The sequence below is a fragment of the Acipenser ruthenus genome, chromosome 3 (genome assembly GCF_902713425.1).
Source record: "Acipenser ruthenus chromosome 3, fAciRut3.2 maternal haplotype, whole genome shotgun sequence".
Lineage (NCBI taxonomy): Eukaryota > Metazoa > Chordata > Actinopteri > Acipenseriformes > Acipenseridae > Acipenser > Acipenser ruthenus.
The window spans coordinates 104,498,923-104,523,636 of record NC_081191.1 but is presented as its reverse complement, the minus strand read 5'-3'; the positions used below and the strand labels follow the sequence as shown (position 1 = coordinate 104,523,636).

At 36.5% G+C, this 24,714-nt stretch overlaps 1 protein-coding gene across 2 annotated transcripts in view; it reads right to left on the bottom strand.

Annotated features, from left to right (window-relative positions):
- Positions 1-24,714, bottom strand: part of LOC117394246 (docking protein 6) — a 112,733-nt gene that overhangs the window by 33,775 nt on the left and 54,244 nt on the right. For both annotated transcript variants that reach the window (XM_033992348.3, XM_033992350.3), the window contains exons 3-4: positions 21,873-21,987; positions 4,806-4,925 (exon numbers count right to left, since the gene is read on the bottom strand). In XM_033992348.3, coding sequence (XP_033848239.1) covers positions 4,806-4,925; positions 21,873-21,987 — 235 coding nt within the window. The remainder of the gene's footprint in view (positions 1-4,805; positions 4,926-21,872; positions 21,988-24,714) is intronic.

Below are 24,714 nucleotides of genomic sequence, written 5' to 3'. Positions count from 1 at the left end.
AAACTAATACACATTTTTCCTTATAGGTTTTTTCTCATATATGTTTTTATCACTCATATTTGTGACGTTGAATTACTGTAATGATGACACAAAAGCAACTGATTGTTCAGAGTGTTACAGTGACGCACTAAACTTACCACCCCTTGTTAATCATACTTGCAGTCTCAGGGAGTAATAATAAGGTTCAACATAAATACGACTATTGCACTACCTCTGGAATGCGCCTTTCATGAAGAACACACTTTAGAGGTTCATCTTCAATAAACGTTATACTTGCCATACTGCTCAGCACAGATCCTCTTTGGCCCGAGCATACTTGGCGTAGGTTGTCTTTTGTGCTTTATTTTGTTTACAGTACATTGTGGTGTGTAATCATTTGACGCCTGTACGTTGGTGTTTGTAATTTAAGATTTGTATATATACACAGCGTTTTTAAATGTTAATCAAAGAAAGAAAAAAACATATTTTTATCATGTTGTGATAAGCCAATTTGAAAACAAGTTCTCCAGTGCAGTTTTTTTTTTCTAAATCAAATATGAAGATTGGCTACCAGTATATATTGCAAACAATTAAAAATAAATAAATAAATAAATAAATAAATAAATAAATAAATAATAATTTATAGACATTACCACAGTATAATAGTCTCATTTCTGTTATAATTTAACACGGCTGATTTGTTTGAGACCGCAAATGGGAGCTGAAATCTGTAACATAAAATCTGCCTTAATAACAGGATGGCCTTTGTACCAGTTAATTAATCAAGTATTAGGACCCAATGGCAGCCCATTCCCCAGCTCAGGGGTCGGCAACCTATGGCAGCCCATTCTCCAGCCTATGGCAGCCCATTCACCAGCTCGTCTCTCCGAGCCTCTAATGCAGAATTTCACAGTAGCAGGCAAGAAATCACTTTAAGTGAGTTTTGCAATTTTGGCATGCATTGTTTTAAATGTAATTACTACTACTATATTTTTGTAATGTAAAGTTACTGACACTTTTTTTTGTCAAGTTATAAATAGGCCGCCCATTCGCCCTGGGTAAGGGCGTCCGCTATATGCATACAAACGTTGAAAATATACATTGTACATAATTTGGGGGGGAGGGAGTCTGATAACATTAAATAAGTTTAGGCAAATTCCATATCAATGATCTGCATCATTGTGGATCTGTGTGCCCTTGTATGCTTGTTCTTCGAATCTATACCAAGATTTCAGTTGTATAATTCAAATAAAATCTACGGTAGAGGTCAGCTGTCATATAATGTACATATGCAAAATTCAAATAGGCTACAGTTGCATTGATAAGTTCTTGGTAGTTTCTTGCAAATAACAGTGTATCATTTTAGCAATACAACAAACATTCCATAAGGTTACAAATGGTTAAAACAAATATAGAAAAGGCTCAACTACAAATATTGAATTATCTAGGTTGTCTGTAAGAAATGGACTCTGGTCCTATACACTCTTTCTCTGTTACATTTCTGTTTCAAGGTGAGTTATATACTGTTTTGTTAATTAAAACCCTCCTTTTCCAAGTGCAAATTATCTCTGGATAAATTCCCACGCAAACAAAATAAACAGTTGCAAGAAGCACGGCTCGTTAAGATATTAACATTATTTCGTAAATCAACATCATTTCAGAAATCACATTAGGATGATTATTTAATAACGGAATAGGCATAACAACCGCTTGGAAATGCCAAAATCAATGCTACATACCAATTTCTTGATTAACGCTGGAGTTATCATTTACGACCTTTTGAAAATCCTGCCCAGAGGGCCCTCATGAATGCATAATTATTGCACAGTACCTTGATGCACATTCGTTTATTGGTATATGTATATAGCCAATGCAATCTGAAGCATCTATAGGAGTATGGTGAAGATTGGTGCACAAACTGTAAGTTATGCTCACCATGTAGAGTGTGACAGACAGATGAACAGACACGATCACTGCATAAGGATCCCCATTTTACAATAGCATTATTATCCTCCACAGTGCTCATCACCATGCTAGGTAACTGCCCACTGGCCTAGTTGTAATGGTGAAGTTACAAGGAGCTTGGGTGATTTTTGTATCTAATGACTTATTTATTGTGGCCAACAAGCACGCTGGAATTGTGATGCAGGAATCTGATGTTCGTAAAGAGGAGTTTGTCTCAGTTCACCTCTTATTCACTGCTTCAGTCCTTGGTGACTAATACAGCCATTAAGAGAAGTAGCACTCTTTTTTCTGTTTCTATGGTAAATTTCACAGCTGAATGAATGAGGATCAGTCTGTTTCTTTACCATGGGACCAGATTACTGAATTCGAATGGACATTGGGTTTTCATGGCAATTCATTGTAGGGTTTATAAAAGTTTATGGATAAACATTGAAAATTACAAAGTACAGGAGGAGTCCTTTGTAGCACTTCCATTTCTAAAAGTCAGCAGATTAGCTTAGGCTTATTAATTATCTCAAACCATGGAAAGTTGCTAAATCAAGCATCCTGATTTATGTAGTCGTTTTCTAATTCCAACGTCCACATTTGGTATGCAAGTATAAGGCGAAACACTAACACCATTAAAGCACTCTAAATAAGACAGATCTTCAGGCGGGGAAATCACATCCAAGTCTGCTTTTGTCTCACTAAATCGACATGTGTGCTGAGGTCTTCAAACACAAAAACTTGGTTTATGATAGAATTACTATCCTCCACAGTGGTCATCACCCCATCCTGTTTATTTTCGAGCACCCTGTTCATGGTGCCACAAAGGCGAGAGACCTCCTGGTAAATCTGCTCCTGGGTCCTGGTAAATTGGCCATTTACAAGACCAGGAAGTGCAAGATTACTGGGGAAGGTCTCTTTGACTTTGGAACCATGTTCAGGGCCCTGGTCCAATCCAGGGTTATTTTGGAGGACACCAATACAGAGTCCGCTGGTTACATGATGGACATTGTCAGCTAATGGGCTCTAAATGGCGTCCTCCGTACTGTCCTTTTTGATTCACTTTTAAAATTAAATATTAAATTTACAGTGCTTTTTTAAACGTTTTTTCTTTAAAATGTGTTAAATATCTGTCTTTGTTAGCACCCTCTTTTTGAGTCCCATACAGATATTTAACAAGGACTGATACTGTGCAGCTTTCTTAAATTGTGTTGTGTTGAAGAATCACAAGTGCAGCCTGCCTCCAAAAATAATGAAAGAAACGAGGGAAACAAAACAAAAACCCAGACATAGTGTTACACAAATACAAAAAACTAAATACCAACAGTACATTTTCAAAATACTGGTAGTAAATCTACAATAGGCTACCCTATCTTCCACTACATAATGTTCTTATAATAATAATAATAATAATAATAATAATAATAATACATACATACATACATACATACATACATACATACATATATACCTCAATCCGAATTCCGCAGGGACAGTGCTAGGCTTTTTCTTTAATTGGGGATCCAGTATACATGCAACAAATTCCTCAGTAGATGCTAATCCACCGGGGCATTTTTCTAAACTAATTATGTGTCTTGATGTTAAGCCCCTTATTTGTCTTTTTGAACAAATTCAACTTTTTTTTTTCATGTTTTTGTTCTTGTGTGGTGTTCTACCTTAAAAGTGTCAACAGATGTCGCTGTGACTAGGCTTGTGCTGTAGTGATATAAGCAGGGGATGTAGGGAAAAAGAGGAAAGATATACACAGTACAGAGTAAGAGCTGGTACCGCGAGTGTTATCGACTTGTTGAATAAATCAGTTATACTTTACCAACGTGTCTTGATGGTGGATAGCCCAAAGCAATAATATAGGAGACCACTAGCACTAATTCCAAACTATGCTAATTTAATACATTTTGGGGTACAAATGTGAATTTTTTGTTCTTCGTACCCTTAAGACTAACAACATGAATTGCATCTTATCTAAGGGGCAGAAAAGTCTAAACCTAAAGCAATCAGCAATCCAATCACCAGACATGAATATAACAAACGTATTAAAGGATAAAAATATATTTCTATGCTTTGCAAAGGGACGAGTTATTTTTTTATTTTTTTTGCAAAACTTGTTACAAAACAACTAAATTATAAAGAACTCATATTTTATGAGTCACCTGCAAATGGCAATAATTTGAAACAATTAATAAATGGTATCACATAAAAATAATATTGAATGAAGAGGTCTCTAAACCCATTGTACTGTATCCTTGTTTTTCTGTTGGGTCAAAGAAGCTTGCCAGGGCTACTTTCAGCGGATCTCAGTGGTTATTGAAGAATTCCTTGATACAGCCTTTATAGTAAAAAGTTGTGTGAGATTTCGTCGCAAATGGGATCTTCACTGCTTCGGTCTTGTGAACATATGGTATGGCTTTCAAACTTATTGCCATGCAAACAAACCTTACTTTTTAGTCAATTTGCATGGCTTTTTAGTGTGAGAAGGTGATTTATCCACCTTTTTTAGCCTTACCATGTTTTGGCAGAGCTCTTGCTATAGCGTGAGGAATGTGCATGATATGTGTGTGCTACGTCACTTTGTCACGACAATGGAGAGAGAATTTCTAAACTGCATGTAAACCAAGCCATTGATACCACTTATACAGCATGGGGACATCATTTCACTGACACATGTTAATATTGAATAAAAAGCATCATATCTTCATTTCAAATTCTGGAAACTATATACAGACAATGGCAATAATTTAAGATTTGTAAGATCTTTGAGAACAGGATTATACATTTGTTTTTATTATTATAATGTTATATAACGATAAAGTCCATATGCAGTAATATTGTAGAGGATAAACTCAATTTGCACTTACCCTTTTGTTCTCTCTGCACACCAGCTGCAAGTAGGTCAGGCTCTCCAAGACTGATATCATTTAGTCTGGTGCCGAGACACTCCATGCAGAGCAGTTTGCACCATTCCTCTGCCTCCAGCTCTGAACAAAAACATTTAAATGAGCTGACATGAACACATAGTCAAAAAAATTGTTAAGACATTCGTCAGGTAGATATTTTAAGTGTTCTTCAATAAATTGCAACAGCTATTGAAATGCACTTCAGGACAGCAATTGAACTGACTATAAGCGACCAAACTTTGAGAAACAGATTGCATGAGTCAAGTTTGAAGTCAAGAAGACCAGCTATAAATCCTCATCTGAACCCACAACACCGAAGAGGCCGCTGATTACTGCCTTGATCACCAGAACTGGCAGCCATCATCTGTGGGCAACTGTTCTGTTCACAAGATTTTATCTGTCTACAAATTAACAACGTGTTTGAGTATGGAGAGCTTAAGGAGAATGGTTTGCTCAATGCAACATTGTTGAATATGACCATTTGAGGAAGCTCAGTTATGGTGTAGGGAGGCATCTGCATTTGTGGTGGCCTGGATTTTATTGTGCTTCCAATGGGCAGATTTATAGCTCTACAGTCTTAGGTCCTGATCTAAAAGACCATTTACTGTTGCAACTGAGATTGTTCTGATGCAAAATAATGCCTGTTGTCATATTAGGATTGTCATGGGTTATCTTGAGCAGGGGACTATAGAGTTTATGGAGTGGCCAGCAAGAAGTCTAGACCTTAATCCCATAGAACACCTTTGGGACCTTCTAGGGAATTATTATTAGTTTATTTAGCAGACGCCTTTATCCAAGGCGACTTACAGAGACTAGGGTGTGTGAACTATGCATCAGCTGCAGTCACTTACAACTACGTCTCACCCGAAAGACGGAGCACAAGGGGGTTAAGTGACTTGCTCAGGGTCACACAATGAGTCAGTGGCTGAGGTGGGATTTGAACCGGGGACCTCTTGGTTACAAGCACTTTTCTTTAACCACTGGACCACATACCCTCCTCGTGACTTCAGACATAATTGTGTTAGTCAGCGTGGTAACCCTCCATGTGACATCAGACATATCTAGATATATAAATTAATATCCTCTTTGAAACAGTCTAATTGTTAGAGTAAATATTTAAAAACTAGGACATCCTGGGTCTAAATCCCAAGTCAAACACAATCTATTACATGATGTTTGTATTCAATTAACACACCATCAATATTGTGTTATTATTATTATTATTATTATTTATTTCTTAGCAGACGCCCTTATCCAGGGCGACTTACAATCGCAAGCAGTAAGAACCAAAACAAATAGTTATCCATGTTTGCTTTGCTTATTGGATTAACTTTTAATTTCTCCCATAGCTAAAAAGTTAACTCAGTTGGGCCCTCACTGAACATAAAATCAGAATACCCTCTCAAAAAATAGACAGGTCCTTAACTTTCTATAATTGACACACTTTTAACAACATTTGGATAATTACGCTTACTAAATACAGTAGAACCCCAGAGTTAGGAACACCAAACTTATGAACTGATTGGTCTACCAAACCTCCACTTTCAAACAGAAGCATGCAATCACTCACTCATGCGTGCAATGCAACCAGATAGGCGCTCCTATATAAGTGGTGTGTTGGTCATGGAGAAGGCAAAATTACTGTAGCAACAAATGCATTCAGAAAGGGGAGGCAGATTGCAAAGCAAGTACGGGCAATTTTAGTGGGACATTTTAGTTTTAAACAAAACACAGGGTTTATTTTCAAGCCAAAGGAGGCTGAATGACAGAGCAAGCTGCATGAATGCATTTTGTTTAAAAACAAGCACAATGTTAACCCAGGTTTTCCTGGATGTTTAAAACTGTTTTTGCTACAGTTACAATTTCAATGGTAACTTCAATTTAGCCATTTTCCATTTAAAGTACTGTTTTAAAGACTTTAGAACCATAACAATATGAGTATTGCATTACTGTGCTGTATCCTTGTATTATTCTTCAGATTGAGGGTGTAGATAGCAGGTTTACACATTTATTAAAACCATTGAAAACTCATTTTCAGAGTTACGGGCATTTCAGACTTACAAACAACCTCTACTCCCAAGGGGTTCATAGCTCTGAGGTTGTACTGTAACGAGAAAATGTTAAGATTGGAAGCTGAAATTACTTTTTTAAAACAGACTTTTCTTATACCAGTACAGTACTGGTGATAATTAGTTGAAAACCAGGCTTTAATTGCTGATAATAGGTGCATTGGCGGCAATTCCATCGGTGCTCCGGGACTCAAGCACCAATGCGGAAAAAAAAAAGGTCCCACATAGTACAAATAATTCACCTGTTCTGTCAAATTATAGTGTGGATGCTTCACAATCAGAACTGTTATTGCAGCGTTTAAAAAGTAAAACAGTCACTGGCGTTCAGTTCTGGCAGATTCTACTGTACTTGTTGAAGCGGTTATTTCCTACTAGTATGTGAGTACATTAATTATTGTAGGTAGTAATTCATAGTTATTTAATCACTCACAGGCTGTAACCCCCAACTCCACAAATCAGCCAACATTTTGTAAATAGCAACACATGTAATGAACAATAAAATAAACATTTTATTTGTGTCATCGGTGACAATATCAGGTGGAGCTTCGTGGTCAGCAAAGTATCTCAGGTGGATCTTCGTGGTCAGCAAGGTATCACGGCTGAGAGAATATTTTTCCTCTGTCATCCCGTCAGATGCTGTCAGTGTCAGTTTAAACATTTACTAAGGTGCCCTTGTTAAAAAAATCTATATTTTTAACAATGTTTATTTTTTAGGAAAATAAAATTGAAGGCTGTTTTTAAGGACCCCAACTGTTGTTGTTGATTCCAACATAAGGACTAGTAAATTTACATCAGGGCTAGCAAGTTTCAAAATTGTTAGTTTCTATCCCTGCTTAACCTGTAAATATGATGATGCACTTATTTCAACTGATTAAAAAATGTCTAAAAAATTTCAGATATTCTGGTTTGCATTGCTGTAATGAAGTGATGCCTTGTTTTGCATGAAGATCAACACTGGTATTCAAAAATAATACACGCTTACAATAACTTAATGCAGAAATATGCTCTATCATAATAAAGTTATATTAATTTTCTTTAATCCTCTCGGATCAAAACTAATGCAGCAAGGCATTTAAGTAAATTAATTTTACACGAGTTCATGAGTACTGTAAATCCATGCCTGAAATGTGTTTAATCCGTGGATGAGTATCTTAATACAATGAACAAATAAATGCATTTCTGTTGATGACATGCACAGTTTATTATTCTAGAAAGCTCCATTTGTCTAAATGTCTGTATAATGAAGACAGAAACACTGAGCCGAATGGGACGCTACAAAACCTTCGATATTAAGGGCATAAGTACTGTTGAAGTACATTTATGTTTTCCTAATTTTGTTGTACTTATCATTGGCTTAAGATTGTCTTTTATGTGTAATATTTAACATTTATACAACCTCAAGCTCACAAAGTCATTTTTGAAGATGCATATATAGTTTAAAAATTGTTTTTACACGTTTCACTAATATTAATTCACGGTAAACATTTTACATTTGTATGTATTTCCTGCAAAAACGTAATCAGTGTAACAAAAACATGACATCCATAACCTCCTGCTGCTAGTTTTAGACAAAGAATATACTGAAGACAGTTTGTTCTCTAAAGTAACACAACCCCCTGATGGGTTAAGCACAACTGTGGTTATAAAGAGGGAACAACAGTAAGCGATGTTAAATCATAGGATGTTTTGCAACTAGCGTATTCATATATAAAATTTAATGGCAATAAGTGGGTGGATTTAAATTATTTATTTTACTACAGTTCTCTCGATAATGAATTTGTCCCAGGAGTTAATACAACAGGCAAACAGAGCTTGCCTCAAGCTGAAATTGCAAGAAATATCTACACTTGATGATCCGCTGGCTGTTTGCAGCAGGTTCCAAATGAAAATATAATTTACAGTATTTAAAATACAAATATCCCATTATCTAAGAAGTTTTGGCCCTTTTTCTTAAACTCAGCTTGCAAGATTTAAAACGAGATTACAATCAGGATAGAGGCTTGTTAGCTGGATTTAAAGCTGTATTATAGTTAAAACACAGAGGATTTAAAACAGAATTGTGGCGAAACGTACAAAAATGTGTACACACAAAAACCCTAGAAGAATGTGCCCATGACCATAGGGATTTCGTTGTGGAAGACAGCAAAGGAAAGAAGGTACAACTTAAGTGTGCAAGTACTGTCGAGTTACTATACATATTTTGATACACACACAAAAAAAAGTGCTCAAGCATTTTGGAAAGTAACCGAAAACACTAATTTCAGTATATCAGTATACAGTATATCAAAAATCGAAACCCCGAAAAAAACGATTTGCATAAAACTCAAAAATAGCTAAAAATAAGCACCGAAAAATACAATTAATAAAACCTGAAAAACAGAAGCCCTAGTTATAATAAATGAAGGTTAATAAATTTGGTTTTAAGGAGGATTCAATACCACCATGAAATAGTGCCCTTAAAAAGAGTGGCATAACTATACGTCTTATTATTTGGATGCAGTGTACTTTATTGAAGTAATTTTTTTTATGGCTAATAAAGCAATAATGGAGAGAAATACAAGTGCATGCTTTGGAAATGTAATAAGGAAAGGCAATATTCTTAACTGGGCCATGGCAAGCCAGGGTTTTGTCTAGTGACCTAATATTTTACAAACAGATGTAGCAGATGTAAAGTTAATAGTAAAACATACATTTCCATACAGATTTGAAAGGGAAGAAAAAGGGAAGAAAAGTATACCTTTCTATATAATATTACATACATTTCATTATAAATATAAAATAAACATATCTGTGCTAGCATTACGTCCAATGTAAAGCCCACAATTTTTTATAATAGATAATTATTTTCCAAACAATTGAATATGGCTACACTCAGGTTTTCTGCATTACAACATTCAGATATTTCTGTTAGGTTAAAAAACTCAGAACAAATTTCACCTGCTTCAACATTTACTAAACAATGCTAATGCTGATTTCAGGGTTTTGCTAAAAAGGTAGCCACCAATTTTTGTTTTTGGCAACAGTTTTTGCATTACAGTGCAGTATTTGGAAGTCAGTAGAATGGGGTTGATTTTTGTGGCAATTTCTTTAAAGACTCTACCTGTTGCAGATTGTAACTTAGCTTTTGCCAAAATGTGTAGGCAAAATGTGCTTACAAATGCCGACATACACCTAAAGGACTTGGAAAATGTACAGCACACGTGAATACTTCAAAGCATGTTTCAGCTTCAAAAGTGTTAAATTATCCTTCTCAGCATCGGCTAACATTCAGCAATGCATCAGGACAAGATACAGGTGACAAAGTGCTGACATTGACAGACTAGTCAGTTTAACATACATGTATTCCACCTGCAGCTCAAAGCGTAAAGAAAGGAAGCAGAAGTGAAATACAGAAAGATCTTAAAACACGTACCAACAAGGTGGCTGTCATTGGGGAGAGCCCTTGATCGTTTGCTTCAGAAACGGCCTCTTCTGAAGTCATTTTTTACTTCAGAAGGCTGTGACGGAAATGCAAAGACACCGAGGGACCTTCTTTGTAACCCCACAACTGAAATGTACTTGAAATGAATTTGTGCGCCTCACAGAATAGCGGAGGCTGCAAGACTCTGCTGGAAGCAGAACCTTTCTTTGTAGTTATTACAGTGTTTATTTTTCTCTTTTTATTTCCCCTTTTGATTATTTCTGTAAATAAATGTGTACCATGAACTCAGGATGACACAACAGCCGGTAGCAACCCTGAGTATATCCCTGATGCCACCCCGCCGGGGTATAAATAAAACCTGTGCCCATGCGCAGCGTTTTCAAAGACGCGTTCAAAGACTCCCGTGTGTTCAGTGAATCACCCACACCCTCCCACAGTGTAACATGTTAAAAATAACTTGCCCTTGAATGACAAAATAATCAAAAGATGCTGTGTTCTTGGATCCTAACCAAAGGCAAATTTTTGTGACATTGATAATATTGTGGAACTAGTGATGCAGAATTTTGCGAATATCAAATTCTGGATATCCCAGAAGAGCAGGTGCAAGTTGAGTGCATTGACACATAGTGGGACTGGATATCAAATTGGGTGAATTGCAGCGTACCAAATAAAGTGCTTTGAGATACACCTGTATGAAGGGCGCTATATAAATACACTTTGATTTGATTTGAAATGTAGTCCACTTGATGTGTCTAACTAGTGGATTAAGCAGGTTTAGTCCACTTTATTGGACTAAAGTTAGTACACCTGCTAATCCTGATTGCTGCGTAGCAGAAGTTAATCACAGGAAGATCACCTGCTAAATCAGACTAAACAAGATCCTGATTGTAGTGAACCAAATCAGATTCGTGATGATCCTGTTCAAGTGGATTCATTTATAGTACTGTGAAGGATAAGACTATCTTAGTACGCTTGCTAGTCCGAAGCATTTACTGCTTACACTTTTTTTTGCAGACACAGCTGCATTTTTCTTCTGAAATGACCAGTACATTGAAAACTTTATTCTGTACATTTCTTATGTCCATCACGTTCGGGCAGCACGAAAAAGACATGACATTTATTTTTATTAAATATGTTTGATGTAATAAAAACTTGAAAAAGAAGGGTTTATACAGCTATGACCAAATGTTTTGCATCACCTAGAAATTTACGTTTGAGACATAATTAAAAATATATATATATATGAACATAATTTAGATCTTTTATTTAACATCATGTCGTCAAAGAAACTACAAAATGATATGGCAAAAGTCTACCGGAAGCCATAATAGTAATACAGTGTTTCATGGTAGATTTCAAAATGCCACATTTTTCAATTTGTCAGTTTTTTAAGTATATGGAAAACTACAAAGCGGTATGTCATTTAATATATTAACGTAATCTATTTTAACAAAATTCACTCGACTTTATGAAACAAAATGTGTTAATTCTATAAGGTGATGCAAAACTTTTGTCCATAGCTATAGGTTAGTCCCTATTATCAGTCTAACTTGTTCCACTTGTTCTGATCAGTTAAACCAATCATCTGTTTGGTACGCTGCAATCAGGATTAAGCTAGTAAAGATTTGCAGGGTTTTATAGTCCACATTTTAGTCCACTTTATGTGGATTAGATCACTGCTGCGCTGCAATTGACCTGTTACGTCCTTGTCTGGTTCCCTTTAAGTGTATTCTGTAAATTAGAGCCAGAAGAGTAGATTCCCTGAACAACAGAAAATAAATTGTTTTATGTTACTTTCAAACACCAATATAAATCTTTTTAAAATGGGCTGACATACTTATGTTTTTAGCAACATACACACTTACTGCAAAATATATTAATATATCTTTTCTGAAGCACAATATGGCACAAACAACATCATCTTATAACAATTTATGAATCACCACAATTGCTTTTAATTACAAATGCTCATTATCTTCCATAGCACAGCATGGTGCTATCTGGTGATCGAGCAACCCTGAAGCAATATTTTGTAGACAGAAGAACAATGAGTTATAATAATATGGGGAAGCAATTTCCATTTAGGGTGTTATTTTTTTTTTAATAATGCCTCTCAGAAAAACCCATTATAAACATATTAGCATTGCTAATTTATTACTGTTTGGAAGACTATTCAGTCATTTATACAGTCTTCTGCTTCTATTGAGAGCAGCACAATGTATACATGGTCCATAACGACTGGCTTATTGCTATTGATAGTGTTGTGGTTTTTTTTTTTATTATTATTAATTTAGCTTATTATATTTGTAAGAAATTATATAGGATAAGAACTTGCAGACATTAATTTTCATGAAATTCCTAACTTTTAATGTTTTTAGTACAGGAAGTATCGTTAAACTTACATTGAAACGCAGTTAAAAAAAAAAAAAAAAAGACAGTTTAGAAACGCCAGCGCAATATTCATAAATGCTGAGCCTCAGGCTATACTACACTTGTAAATAGATATGTCAAATACTTTATCGTGCTTACTTCAAGTTGGCAACACCAACCCCAGGTTCGCTAGAGTCAGACATATGATAAAACTTGCTTCACAGATTTATTTATGTAGAGCGCTGTGTGCAAAGATAAGCACAAATGAAACACATCCCTATGGACCACTTCAGTCACTAATTTGACATGACGCGTCATGTGATTACTTAGCTCATGAATGCTCAGAGACAATGGCTAGATCCCTAAAGGCCGAGCGCTTGTTTCAGAACCCGTTAAGAAAATGTTGATGATGATAAGTATACCTTCAACCTTTTCAGTGCCACTGTAAATGTGAGGTTGGTGGTGACTTAAATTAATATTGAAGGATAAAAGCAAAAAATGTATTTTATTAAGTCAGTAATTTCCTCTTTCCTTTTCAATATCAAGCAAGATTGAAACTGGGAAATGCACCTCGAAAAGGGCACCTCGAAACTGTTTAGCCTGTGCCCCTGATATGAAAATGGTTCAGTACAAGGGATCATGGGGGGGACATTTATAAGCAGACCCTGCTTAAAATAAAAAGGCTGGCTCCCCAATGAAGGTTTGATTGATCAATGAGCTACATATGTGCAACTCATAGCACCCCCTTGTTTCACTACAGCAAATCTAGGGTAAATCCCTGATTTCCATTACATGAGAGTAGATGCTAAAACTTCATGCTGATTTGAACTCGGCTCTCTCCAAGATAAGCCCCAACTAAGACATAGCTTTACAGTAAACTAATGTGATCCATATGTGCCTCCATCCATTTGCGTTTCCTTCCATATGATGATGTAGATATCCTTCTGTCTGGTGTTGATGGCTGAAGTGTAATGCTGGCTCCAGGGATCAGCTTATTTTGCCTCCCTAGCGCATCAGCACACACAACGACTGCGATGCTGGCTCCAGGGATCAACCATAGTGCGGTCTCCCCAGCGTATCAGCATGACAACTGTCTGGATTGAGCTAAGTAGGGTACATCTCTGGGGTCTTCAAGTGGGCACCTTCCATCTTCAGTGTTTCGTCGACTAGCCCATGACACACAAGAGGGCTCAATGGTGATTCTGGCGTCCCAGCATCACCCCCCTCCGTCCCCCACTCAACTCAGCCCAGCTTACTTACCTGTACATCAGCGTTTCTTTCTTTCTATTGTGCTTGAGCCCCCCAACCAGAATATTTCTGTCTCGACCACAGCCAGTTGCTGCTCCTCTCTGCTGCTTCAGATATGTTCTTCACTGTGCAATGCAACTCTTGGCCACTGAATTTGACGTCTCTGAGAAACCAGGTTGTAGAGTGTGCCACAAATCCTCGACAACCCACCTCCACTGGGTAAACCCAGACTCTCCATCCTGGTTGTTCTGCTTCAGCGGCTAGTTAAGCGTACCGAAGTTTCTTCCTCTCATACGCCTCATTTCCAGAATCCTCCCATGGCACTGTTAACTCTACCAGGTGAACAAGGCGTGCTGATCCAGACCAAAAAGACAATATCTGGTCGAAGGTTAGTGGTGGCAATCTCAGATGGAAAAATAAGCCGTTGACCAACATCTGCCAGCATTTTCCAATCTAGCAGCTTCCAGTTGTCCTGGGCGAGGTTTGGTTTTAACACCTTTTCTTGGCGGTTGCTCTCCTAGGCGGAGGAATGTTGTCTCTTGTGCATAATATTTTGATGGAACAGGTGGCAACTTATTGGTCATGTTATGATTGTCTTCCAATGCTAAGGCCAAGCATCGCAGCATCTGGTCATGGCACCAAGTAAACCATCCTTGGCTAAGACCAACCTTACATCCTGTCAAAATGTGCCTTAATGTTGCAGGTGATGAACACAAAGGACATGAGGGATCCTCTCCTACCCAGAGGTTTAGGTTCTGTGGTGATGGGAGAACATCATATGTTGACCTGATGAGGAAACTGATCCTGCTCTGTTCCATTGTCCATAGGTCTTGCCAGCCGATCTTGCATTGTTCCACACTCTCCCATTGCATTCATTCTCCCTGCTTGGCCTGGTACTAATATTGGAGTTTTTATTATAAATCAGAAATGGAATTTTAAGAGGAGCCACTGTGCCTTCTTGTTCTCAGCACCAAAAAATGTATAGTTCATAATTTATAAATGAAATTTCCCAACATCCATTTGAATTGTTACAGCAGATGAAAAGCCTGGGGTTTATGAGATCTGTAGACCATGCATACTAAATTAGTAATGAAAAGATGACAAACAAAGCACCACAGCAGTACTGTGCATGGAACTGAGGGAAGTGAATAAATAAACAAAGTATGCTTGGTGTGGGGACATAACAAATATCATGGACAGAACCATATCACTGTGTTTTCAAATGTAACAGTGGGAGGGGGGTTCTGTATTTTGTAAACCCACATTTTGAAAGTCACATTGAAAATAATGACATAACAACAGCAAGTGCGGACGTTCACTTTGTCCAGCCTGTGATTTCCACCTCTCATTTCTTACATTGCTTTGTTTAACCTTACCAGCATGAAGCAGCTATACTAAACTAAACTAAACAGGTTTTTTTTTTCTTTTTAAAATACAAGTAACATTCCTTGTAATCAAGGACATTGATGTATTAAGGTCAGCAATCAGTTTTCCATCAGCAACTACATTTTTATATGCCTTATAATATTAACTTCAAATCTGTATTAAGGTCAGAAATGTGTCTGCCTTCTAGTTATAACTGTAGACAAAGCCAAGAAAACCTTTATAACATTTAAGTGGAACACAGTGGAGACTGTATAAGAACTGCTGCGATCAATCACAGAGAATGAACATACCGGTATATGACAGAGAATAAACGTCAGGTCATTTTTGTACAGCAAGGGTACGTTAGCTGTAAATGAAATGCAAAATGTAACACAACTTGTATAAATGTTATACATAATTAAAACAGACTATAATTTCAAAAGTTAAAAGGATTTAGTATCAATGGTGACAAGGCACATTACATTAAAGATTATTTTTGAAAAGCTTGATGCAGTCTGTACAGCTAATGTTAGAGAAGCTACATACAGTAAGGGTAACATAACAATTTATCTGAGTTAACATAAAATACATCAATTCCAATTTACATTAATTCAAAGTGTATTTGTTCTTCTTTACAGTTTGATTTTATCCATATGACGGTTCAGCCGTATTGACATGACTGGTTGTTGTGACATTATTTTGCAAGCCTGATTCAAACGGTCATAGAACAGACCTGTTAAATATTTTTAATAAAACGTAATGCATTTATTTAAATATATAAGATTATATTAGCATTATATATTACTTACTGTGCAAGCGTTTTCTGTGATTGTATTTCCATTATAGTAAATATTCCACTTCGAGATCTTATAGCTATATGCTATGGAACATGACCTAATAAACTTTATTATTTCTTTAATTATTATGGGTTTTTTTATGAAACAAAAACATACTTCATAATTACTAGAATAGTTTATTGCTAAGCAGTTTAATTTTGTTAATGCTGTTATTATTTTAATGTCCATTTTTTTGAGACTGCCAAGCATATTAAAATGCATATGTTATAATAAAATAAGTCAGTTTAATGAATTACTTCACACAGGTATTAAGAATGAGCTTTAAATCGTTCAATAAACAATGTTTCCTTTCCAGAACAGCACTGTTTATATGGCTTGTCACACTACAGAGCTATATGTACAGTACAAGGCTACAGTATAAGCCTGGACACGTACTGTAGGATGCATCAAAACTGTGTTGCAGGAATGACTATTAAAGAGAAAGTTCAGGTTATTTTGGTAGGATTTTGTGTTGCTTGTTTTTGTTATCTAGGCTGACATACTGTGTTTTTCTGTGAGCAGGTCAGCCTGCTTCTAAACAAGCAAGGTAGTTTAAGTATTCATTTTGGGAAAATCATTTTGTGTGCTTACTTCAGTAGGTGCTGCTTTCATTCTGCATATTCATTATTATATTAAATTAACATGTATTGGGATCTCGGGCCATGGCTATAACAAACTTACTAAACAAAAAATGTAGGTAGATATGAAACATGTGCAGTTTCTCACAGTAGTATAGAACAGAGACAATTACAATTGACAGCTGCATGTTCTCCCCCCAAGCCTGTTTTTAGAGATCTAAGTCCTTCTCATGCTCTAAACGTAATGCCAACATTTTGCTTTCTTAAGCACATGAACCATGATACAGTAAATTAGTGCTGTAAACCCTAGCCTACTGCAATCTGATGTGAGTTACAAGATGGGCAATGCTGGATAACGGTATGTAAAAGTTATAAACATAATCTAAACAGAGAGATAAACAGAGAGGGTGTCTTTATTTTTCCTATTTAATGTAAAAGTACAGCATTCAATTAACCATGTACCTAGCGGCATCATTTCAAGAAAACTACTGGACTGCACGTGAGTGGTTATTTTAGTGCTAGAAGTGGAAAAGACACATTAATTTTCAAAATCAGTATATAGTGTACCTGCATTTACCTGTGTTAATATGCTTGATGTATTTATGCTTTTACACAACCACAATGGAAATATCTGCAAACTTAAATCTGTAATTGTGAAAGGTACAAAACAGACACTGTGCTATAACTCTGGGAAGCACATGTGTGGGTTGTGTTAGAAATATGAGTTCGATATTGCAGTGAAATGTAATACAGTAATCAGTCGTGTATCTGACTGCGGTGGGACCAGAGTCAGGGCGGATATGTAAAAAGTCGGATGAATGAATCCTGTTTTAAATACCATTATGCACAGCTGTAACAATTACTATATTCACACAATTATTGTTTTGAGATGCAGCTTTTATTAAGGAGCTCCCCTAAATCCCTTGTTTAGAAAGATACAGGGTATGAATGCTTGTGACAGGGTAGCCGTCTGCCATGTGGATGCGTTCATTCACTGCTGAGTGACAGGCAGGAGATCGAGATGGAGGCTGAAGTTGATAGGATTTATTTACATATCAACACACTGATCAGCTCACGTGCCACTACCAGCAATGGCAGCGCACGGAGCACATACAACACAGTGTACGAAAACTTTGGTAGGATCTCCAGTCTCTGAACTAATCTTCTCTGTTCCATAATAAACTAACGTTGCTGAAGAGGTTGATCATGACGGATAAACGGTTAGGGCGGATATGTGACGGGCGGAAACACTGTATTATTTTACACACCTATGCTACATTCATCTGGAACTTTTTTCGGCATACTATTGACAAAGATTTTTCGTAATATTATTACAGTTTATTAAGAAGAGTTTCTGTTATGAAAAATTAAAGAGCTCTCCTCTCCCCAGATTCATTGAAATGCAACTTTTGTTTGTCAGTCCTGCACCGTCCTGTGAGTTTGCAGCATTAGTAAACCAATATTGTAATGACTTGGATCCTCCCACGGCTAGCAAAAGGACTGTTTAACCACAGGCTTGTCCTTGTGAGTTCTCACCCTGACATCTGTGAGCACTAGAGGGTGCGTTTAAAAAGATCATACACAAACTATATTGTAGCGATCTTGGTTCCCGCAGGCAGGCGCAGCAATCCACACACAGGCAGAGGGTGGGCTCGAACCCGGGACCTCTCGCACTAAAGCATAGCGCCAATACCGCTGTACAAGAGAGCCGGCTCCCTTGCAAGGAGCGTATATCGGGCTTATGTCTTTGTGTGTGATTACGTCACCTACTGCTGCTTTCCCTCGTGCACGCTACTATATTTTAAAACTGGTTCTCAGCAAAAACATTTTTCATAGCAATCCCAATGACTGCCATGTATCTTTTATATAATGCTTTTAAATGTATTTTTGAAAATGGTGCTTTTACACATTTAATCTTTAAAATCAAACTATTCTAGGATTTTAAAAATATCCCATTAATCCAGCTATCACGTGGTTTTATCCTGAACAAATGTCTGTTAAAATAGGCCATGGCTTTCATGACAGATGCTGCATGTCAGAAAAAGTGGTTAATCTTTTTTTTATGCTGTACAAAAAATATATAGGCCTATATATATATAATAATAACTGCGAGTAGCAATAAAAACAGAAATGAAAAATGGATCAGTGCTGTAGTAAGCGCACGACATAGATTTCTGCCAGCTGTTTCTGCAATTCTTCTCAAGGAAAATTGCTGAATCATTTTGAAGATTATTTTAAAATCTATGTGTAGCTCTATAAACATTTTGTTAACATAAACATTGGTGGATCAAAACAGATTACAGTGTATGTGATGGGAGTTGTTCAAAATTGTAGTCCTATGTACCTCAATATCTTACACAAATATGCTGACAGAAATGTATTGATTTCCAAGGTTCACATTTTAAAGACACTGCAACAGCTACAGAGCAGATATTTGAACAAGTAGGGTGACCACCCATCCCTAACGGGACAGAACACTCCCGGTGACCACCCGTCCCTAACGGGACGGAACAGTCCCTAAATGTGAAGATCAAATCCCAGTCCCAGACTAAATGCCTCCAGGATGGAATTTGTCCCAAATTCCTAGACACAGTGCAATCTTACAGTTTAGCGCCACAGTCAAACCACAGTATCATTTTGCAATGCCTTACACAGAATGATTCACACAATGGATAGCCAATCTAAGACATACAACTATACAATCCCACTATCCTGTGACTTTTTACACTCACATCACGTGTTCCCCAACAGCCTGACACTGATCTGCATTGGCGATAGCAAACAAAATGCAATTAGTAGAATATTTGAATTAAAATGTTTTCTGTGTTTATGTGAACTGACTGACTCTAAAAGCTGAAGTGATACTGATAGGGATACATCAGTAAAGGAAGGCCTACTCCACCAAAGAAAAAAAAGTAAGCACCTGTGCAAATTCAGAGAGGAATGGGTTAGAACGGTCACACGTGGATTAGGAGAAGTGGAAATGACTCAACAAGAGTTTTTTTTTATACATTATGTAGAAAATATTTTAGAATTGGATACTGAGGTGAAAACGTTGTTAAGAAGCATTCAAACTTGGTAAGTTGATATTTAATTTTGAAATACTGTTATTATAAAAAATGGCAGGTGTCCTGTTTTTGCATTTTGAAAAGGTGGTCACCTTAATTGCAAGCTAGCCACGTTCAAACATGCTGACAGAGCCTTTCTCTAATGAATATTTTGTCTGTTGTTAGGAGTCATAATTGCCCAATGATCAAAGGTCAAATGTCGTCAGTATTAATGTCTTACAGAACCCCTTGGCAGTGTAAAACACATTACCCTGCTGTGTCCCGTGTTGTCCATATTGCATATTGAAGTATTTGTTTTCAAACTATTCCAGATTGTTTTAATATTTTGTATTCACATATCGTAGGTAAATACATTAGATTTTTTTTTTTTTTAACTTTTACTCAACTTTTTCTTCTAAACATAGCAGTGTATCCAGTTCATGCTGATTGAAATGAGTGGTGTAGTGTGTGGAAACAGAAAACCAGAATAGTTGTTGGGAGAGCGTGATCTGGATACAGTACAATCCTTAGACTTTTTTTTATTTCTCCTGGTGAGAACACTTCCAAGTAAATGTTGAGAAATATCATGCCCAGTTGATTTATGAACCACAATGTGCAATCAAATATTTCAGAAGAGCCGGCAATATGCTTACAAATATAACACTGCAATACAGACAATGCGAGACACAGCACAACATAATGTGTTTCTTGTAAACTTTTCAGGGTGTTCCTTAAGACTTTAAGGGGGAAATCTGTGCTGTTTTGCCACCTCTACCTTGATGCAGATTATGCTTTGTTTTCCCTTATGGATCTACTATGGACAAATAAAGGAGCACTAAGAGGTGCTAAAGATGCTTCACAGGGATTATGATACATTTTCGTTTTCTAAGGATTGACATGCCTGGAGAAGTTTAAGAGTATTATTTGATAATAATTAAATTTCTCTTGGTACTTATAGATCCCTCGGGAAACAAAACAAATATCAAAAGGTAGCTGTAATATACGCTGCTATAGTGCATTCTCCACAGAACTGGCCTTCAGTTTCACATTTAACACTATGAGTAGCATTTACTTTTTTCATAATACTGTTTGCACAGTACCAAGTGCCTTTGGTTATATCTAGCTAAAGCTGCAATCCAATCATGTTCATCCCAAATGCCCAATTTAAACAATTTTGGAAAACCTGTATGTAAATCTCAAGTGATTTCAATTGCTAGGAGGTAGAATTGGGCTGAGCTGCATTATAAACAGTTCTTTATATAGACGTTTTACAAAACCCTCTTTCTTGCTTGATTTCCAGCACATAACCCTAATATATACCGGTGGCACCGATTCAGCAAAACCTGGGGGGGGGGGGGGGGGGGGGGCAAAGCTGAAACCTGAAACCTGATTAATTAATTACTGGTGTTCATTGTCATGAAACTGGTTGGGTTTTATCAGTGCTAACTCATGTTGTGTTCATCTTAAGCACCTAAATACGGTAAACACTTCAGACAAGACACGCGAATAACAAAACAGTAACAACAAATCCCCAATACACCGCACGAACACCAATGTTTAATAAAACGAACAAAAATAAATCCGATCCAAGTCTTCTCAAACAAAACAATTTATGCAAGATCATAAAGACTTATAATTATTATAAGCAAAAATTATAATTATATATTTTCTTTTAACGGCAGTGAAGTTTTACCTCGGCTGTGGCGCATTAAGTTCACTGAATGCTTTGACGTTGCTTGCTCCTGGCATAACTTAACTATGGTATCGCTCGAGGGTCATAAAAAACAAAAAAAAACAAACAAAAAAGCAATTGCATATATTATTATTAGTTTCCCATAAACATAGGAATTTAAACCTCGTAAATAACTCTTGTATTATTATTTTTTTAACGCTTCGAGGCTTGGCGGCAGGGGGGGTTGGGGGGGGAGGGGTTTGGGGCGGTTGCAAACCTCGTAAATAACTCATGTGTATTTTTTTTTTAAATGCTTCGAGGCATGGGGGGGCGGTTGCCCAACCCAGCCCCCCCCCCCAATTGGCGCCCCTCATATATACCCTAAAGCTCCTAAAGAACTATAGACTATAGTAACTGCTTACCTGACTCACAGGCAAATGTCTTTGACGTCTCGTCATAGAAGATGATTGCCACGGCATGTTTCTTTGTCTCCCGGGGCAGCCTGGTAATGTTCTTGGTGGTATGAAGCTCAGTTATCTAGAAATTAAGATAACAAATGGTGTTGTATACATTAACTGTGATGTTTCTCAAAAATATAATTTCTATTTAGGTTCTAAAAAAAAAAGTGCCTCTTCTATATGAAGTGGTGTGCATACAAAGCAACTTGCATTATTTTTGTGAGAGAAAGAAAAACTCATTTTTGTAAAGACCTTGGCCAAAAGTAAAATACTGTTTAAATATTTACCTTGGCAATAAAGCATTACTTTGTTTTTCCATTAAGGGCTATCATTGTACAGTAACATATTTAGTGTAGGCTGTTGTTGGATGTTAGGCTTTACACAATAACCAAAACTTACAACTAAAACTAAAACAAATGCTATCTAAAACTTTACCTGTTAAACAGGTTAATTTTTAAACAATCATTTTTATGTCTTGAATGGTGCAGACATTATAATTAAACTGTTAGACAGAATATCGGAATCATCATGTAATACTATTTCTGTGCCAAGAACCTCATTTAAAAGGAAATCTGTGTTGTCATAATTTCTGAGTATAATTTTCATTCAATATAAATAACCAGGATGCTTTTAAAAAAATGAGTTATATCAGGCAGCAGTGTAGAGTAGTGGTTAGGGCTCTGGGCTCTTGCCCAGAGGGTTGTGGGTTCAATCCCAGCTGGGGGACACTGCTGCTGCACCCTTGAGCAAGGTACTTTACCTAGATTGTTCCAGTAAAAACCCAACTGTATAAATGGGTAATTGTATGTAAAAAAAATATAATGTAATTGTATATAAAAAATAATGTGATATCTTGTAACAATTGTAAGTCACCCTGGATAAGGGTGTCTGCTAAGAAATAAATAATAATGTTTCAGTCCTTCTTCAACTGGAGATATACATTTAATTGAATTTCAGCACATTCAGTGAATAGCATGTATTTGTTATTTTTTACGGCTTTATTGAGAACAGCTGATTGAAGGACTCTATTGTTTCAGCCCAGTCATTAATATCAGCTGAACAGACCAAAATAATTACTTAATGATTGACAATTATTCAGACTCACTACACAGAATAAGTTTGATGGTTTATAATCGGGTTCCTTAGTAACACATTAGAAAATGATTTACAAATAAAGCTTGGAAGTAGTCTTAATCTTAAGAAATAGCTAAATGTTATAACTAACAGTAAGAACAATATATATATATATATATATATATATATATATATATATATATATATATATATATATGGTCTATTTTAATGATCTAAACCAGGGGTGTCAAACTCAGTTCCTGGAGGGCCACAGTGCCGTCTGGCTTTCATTCCATCCTAGCTCTCAATTACTTAATTGGTCTAATTATTTGATTAATTGGACAGCTTTAACTTCTCTCCAGGCCTCAGAATGTTTCATAAGTCGTGTACCTTGAATCAAGTGCATTTTTTAAAATCATCAACTCTAAAAGGCCTTGAAAATCTATTAAATATGTCCAATTGAACAAATAATTAGATCAATGAAGTTAATTGAGAGATTACGTTGGAAACCAAAATATCCTGCAGCCCTCGAGGACTGGCGTTTGACAGCCTTGATCTAAACAATGAGGGATCTAAATGCCACTGCCCTTTAACTCTTTATAAATCGTGTTGCTGTTTCCCCCATGGGTGATTTAAGCCTTGTATTTAAACACTCATGAATGTGTCTCCTCTCATTTGAAAATGTTCTAATGTTCTTCTGAACCTAGCCAATAAACCATACTTAACAATTATTGGGATTGATTTTATTGACATACAGCACATTACCTTACACCAGAAAGTGATAGAAAACCAGTTTTGTTGTTTTGGAGGTCTTCAACTGTGGTCTTAAAAGTTGATAGAAACTGAGAAAGATGACCTTTCAGTTGCTCACCTGTGTTTAAATTCCCACGCAAACAAAAGAAATAGTCGCAAGAAGCTCTGCTCGTTAAGATATCAACATCATTTCAGAAATCACATCAGCACGATTATTTAATAACAAAATAGGCATAACGACCGCTTGAAAAAAAATCAAAATCAGTGCTACATGCCGATTTGTTAATTAGCTGGAGTTATCATTTACAGTGTGTTTCATCGTGAAATGCCTATTTTTGGACCGTGAAATAAACCATGAAAGAAATACTTTCCTATCCATAACTGAACAGCATTCAAACCACCTCCTCTTCCTCCATATTCAGAAACATCTGACTGACTCTATAGATCTTTTAATGTTTTACGTAACTTTTGTGTTGCCAGTGACACCATTTTTTTTGGAAAGATCTGGAAAAGTACAATCTAATGTTAAAGGTAAATTGTGCAAATGGCACTGTCAAAGCCTGTTTACTGACAGGTTGGGCCTCTGTCTGTGACAGCCAGCTGTGTTTGTGTCTGAACAGCAGAGTGAATTGTTTCAAGAGCAAAGCAACACTCCAAGGTGAACTCTTTAGATTTTCGCTAAACCTTTCAATTATGTTTTTTCTTATAAAGATATTGGGGAGGGGAAAACAAAACAAAAAACATTTTGGTTGATGGCTGTTATCTGGGGAAAACATTCACTTCCTCAATGTTGTTTAGAACCACAGTGCCAATAAGCATAAGTTGTGGTAAAATATTGTAAGCCTGTAAAACATATCAGTGAATGCAGTTATAAAAGCTAAGCCGCTGCTAGTACATGTACATATCTGTAGACATATCTTTAGGGCATGAGTATAAATATATGACTGCTATAACTTTTGTAAACTTGTTTAATTCCAAA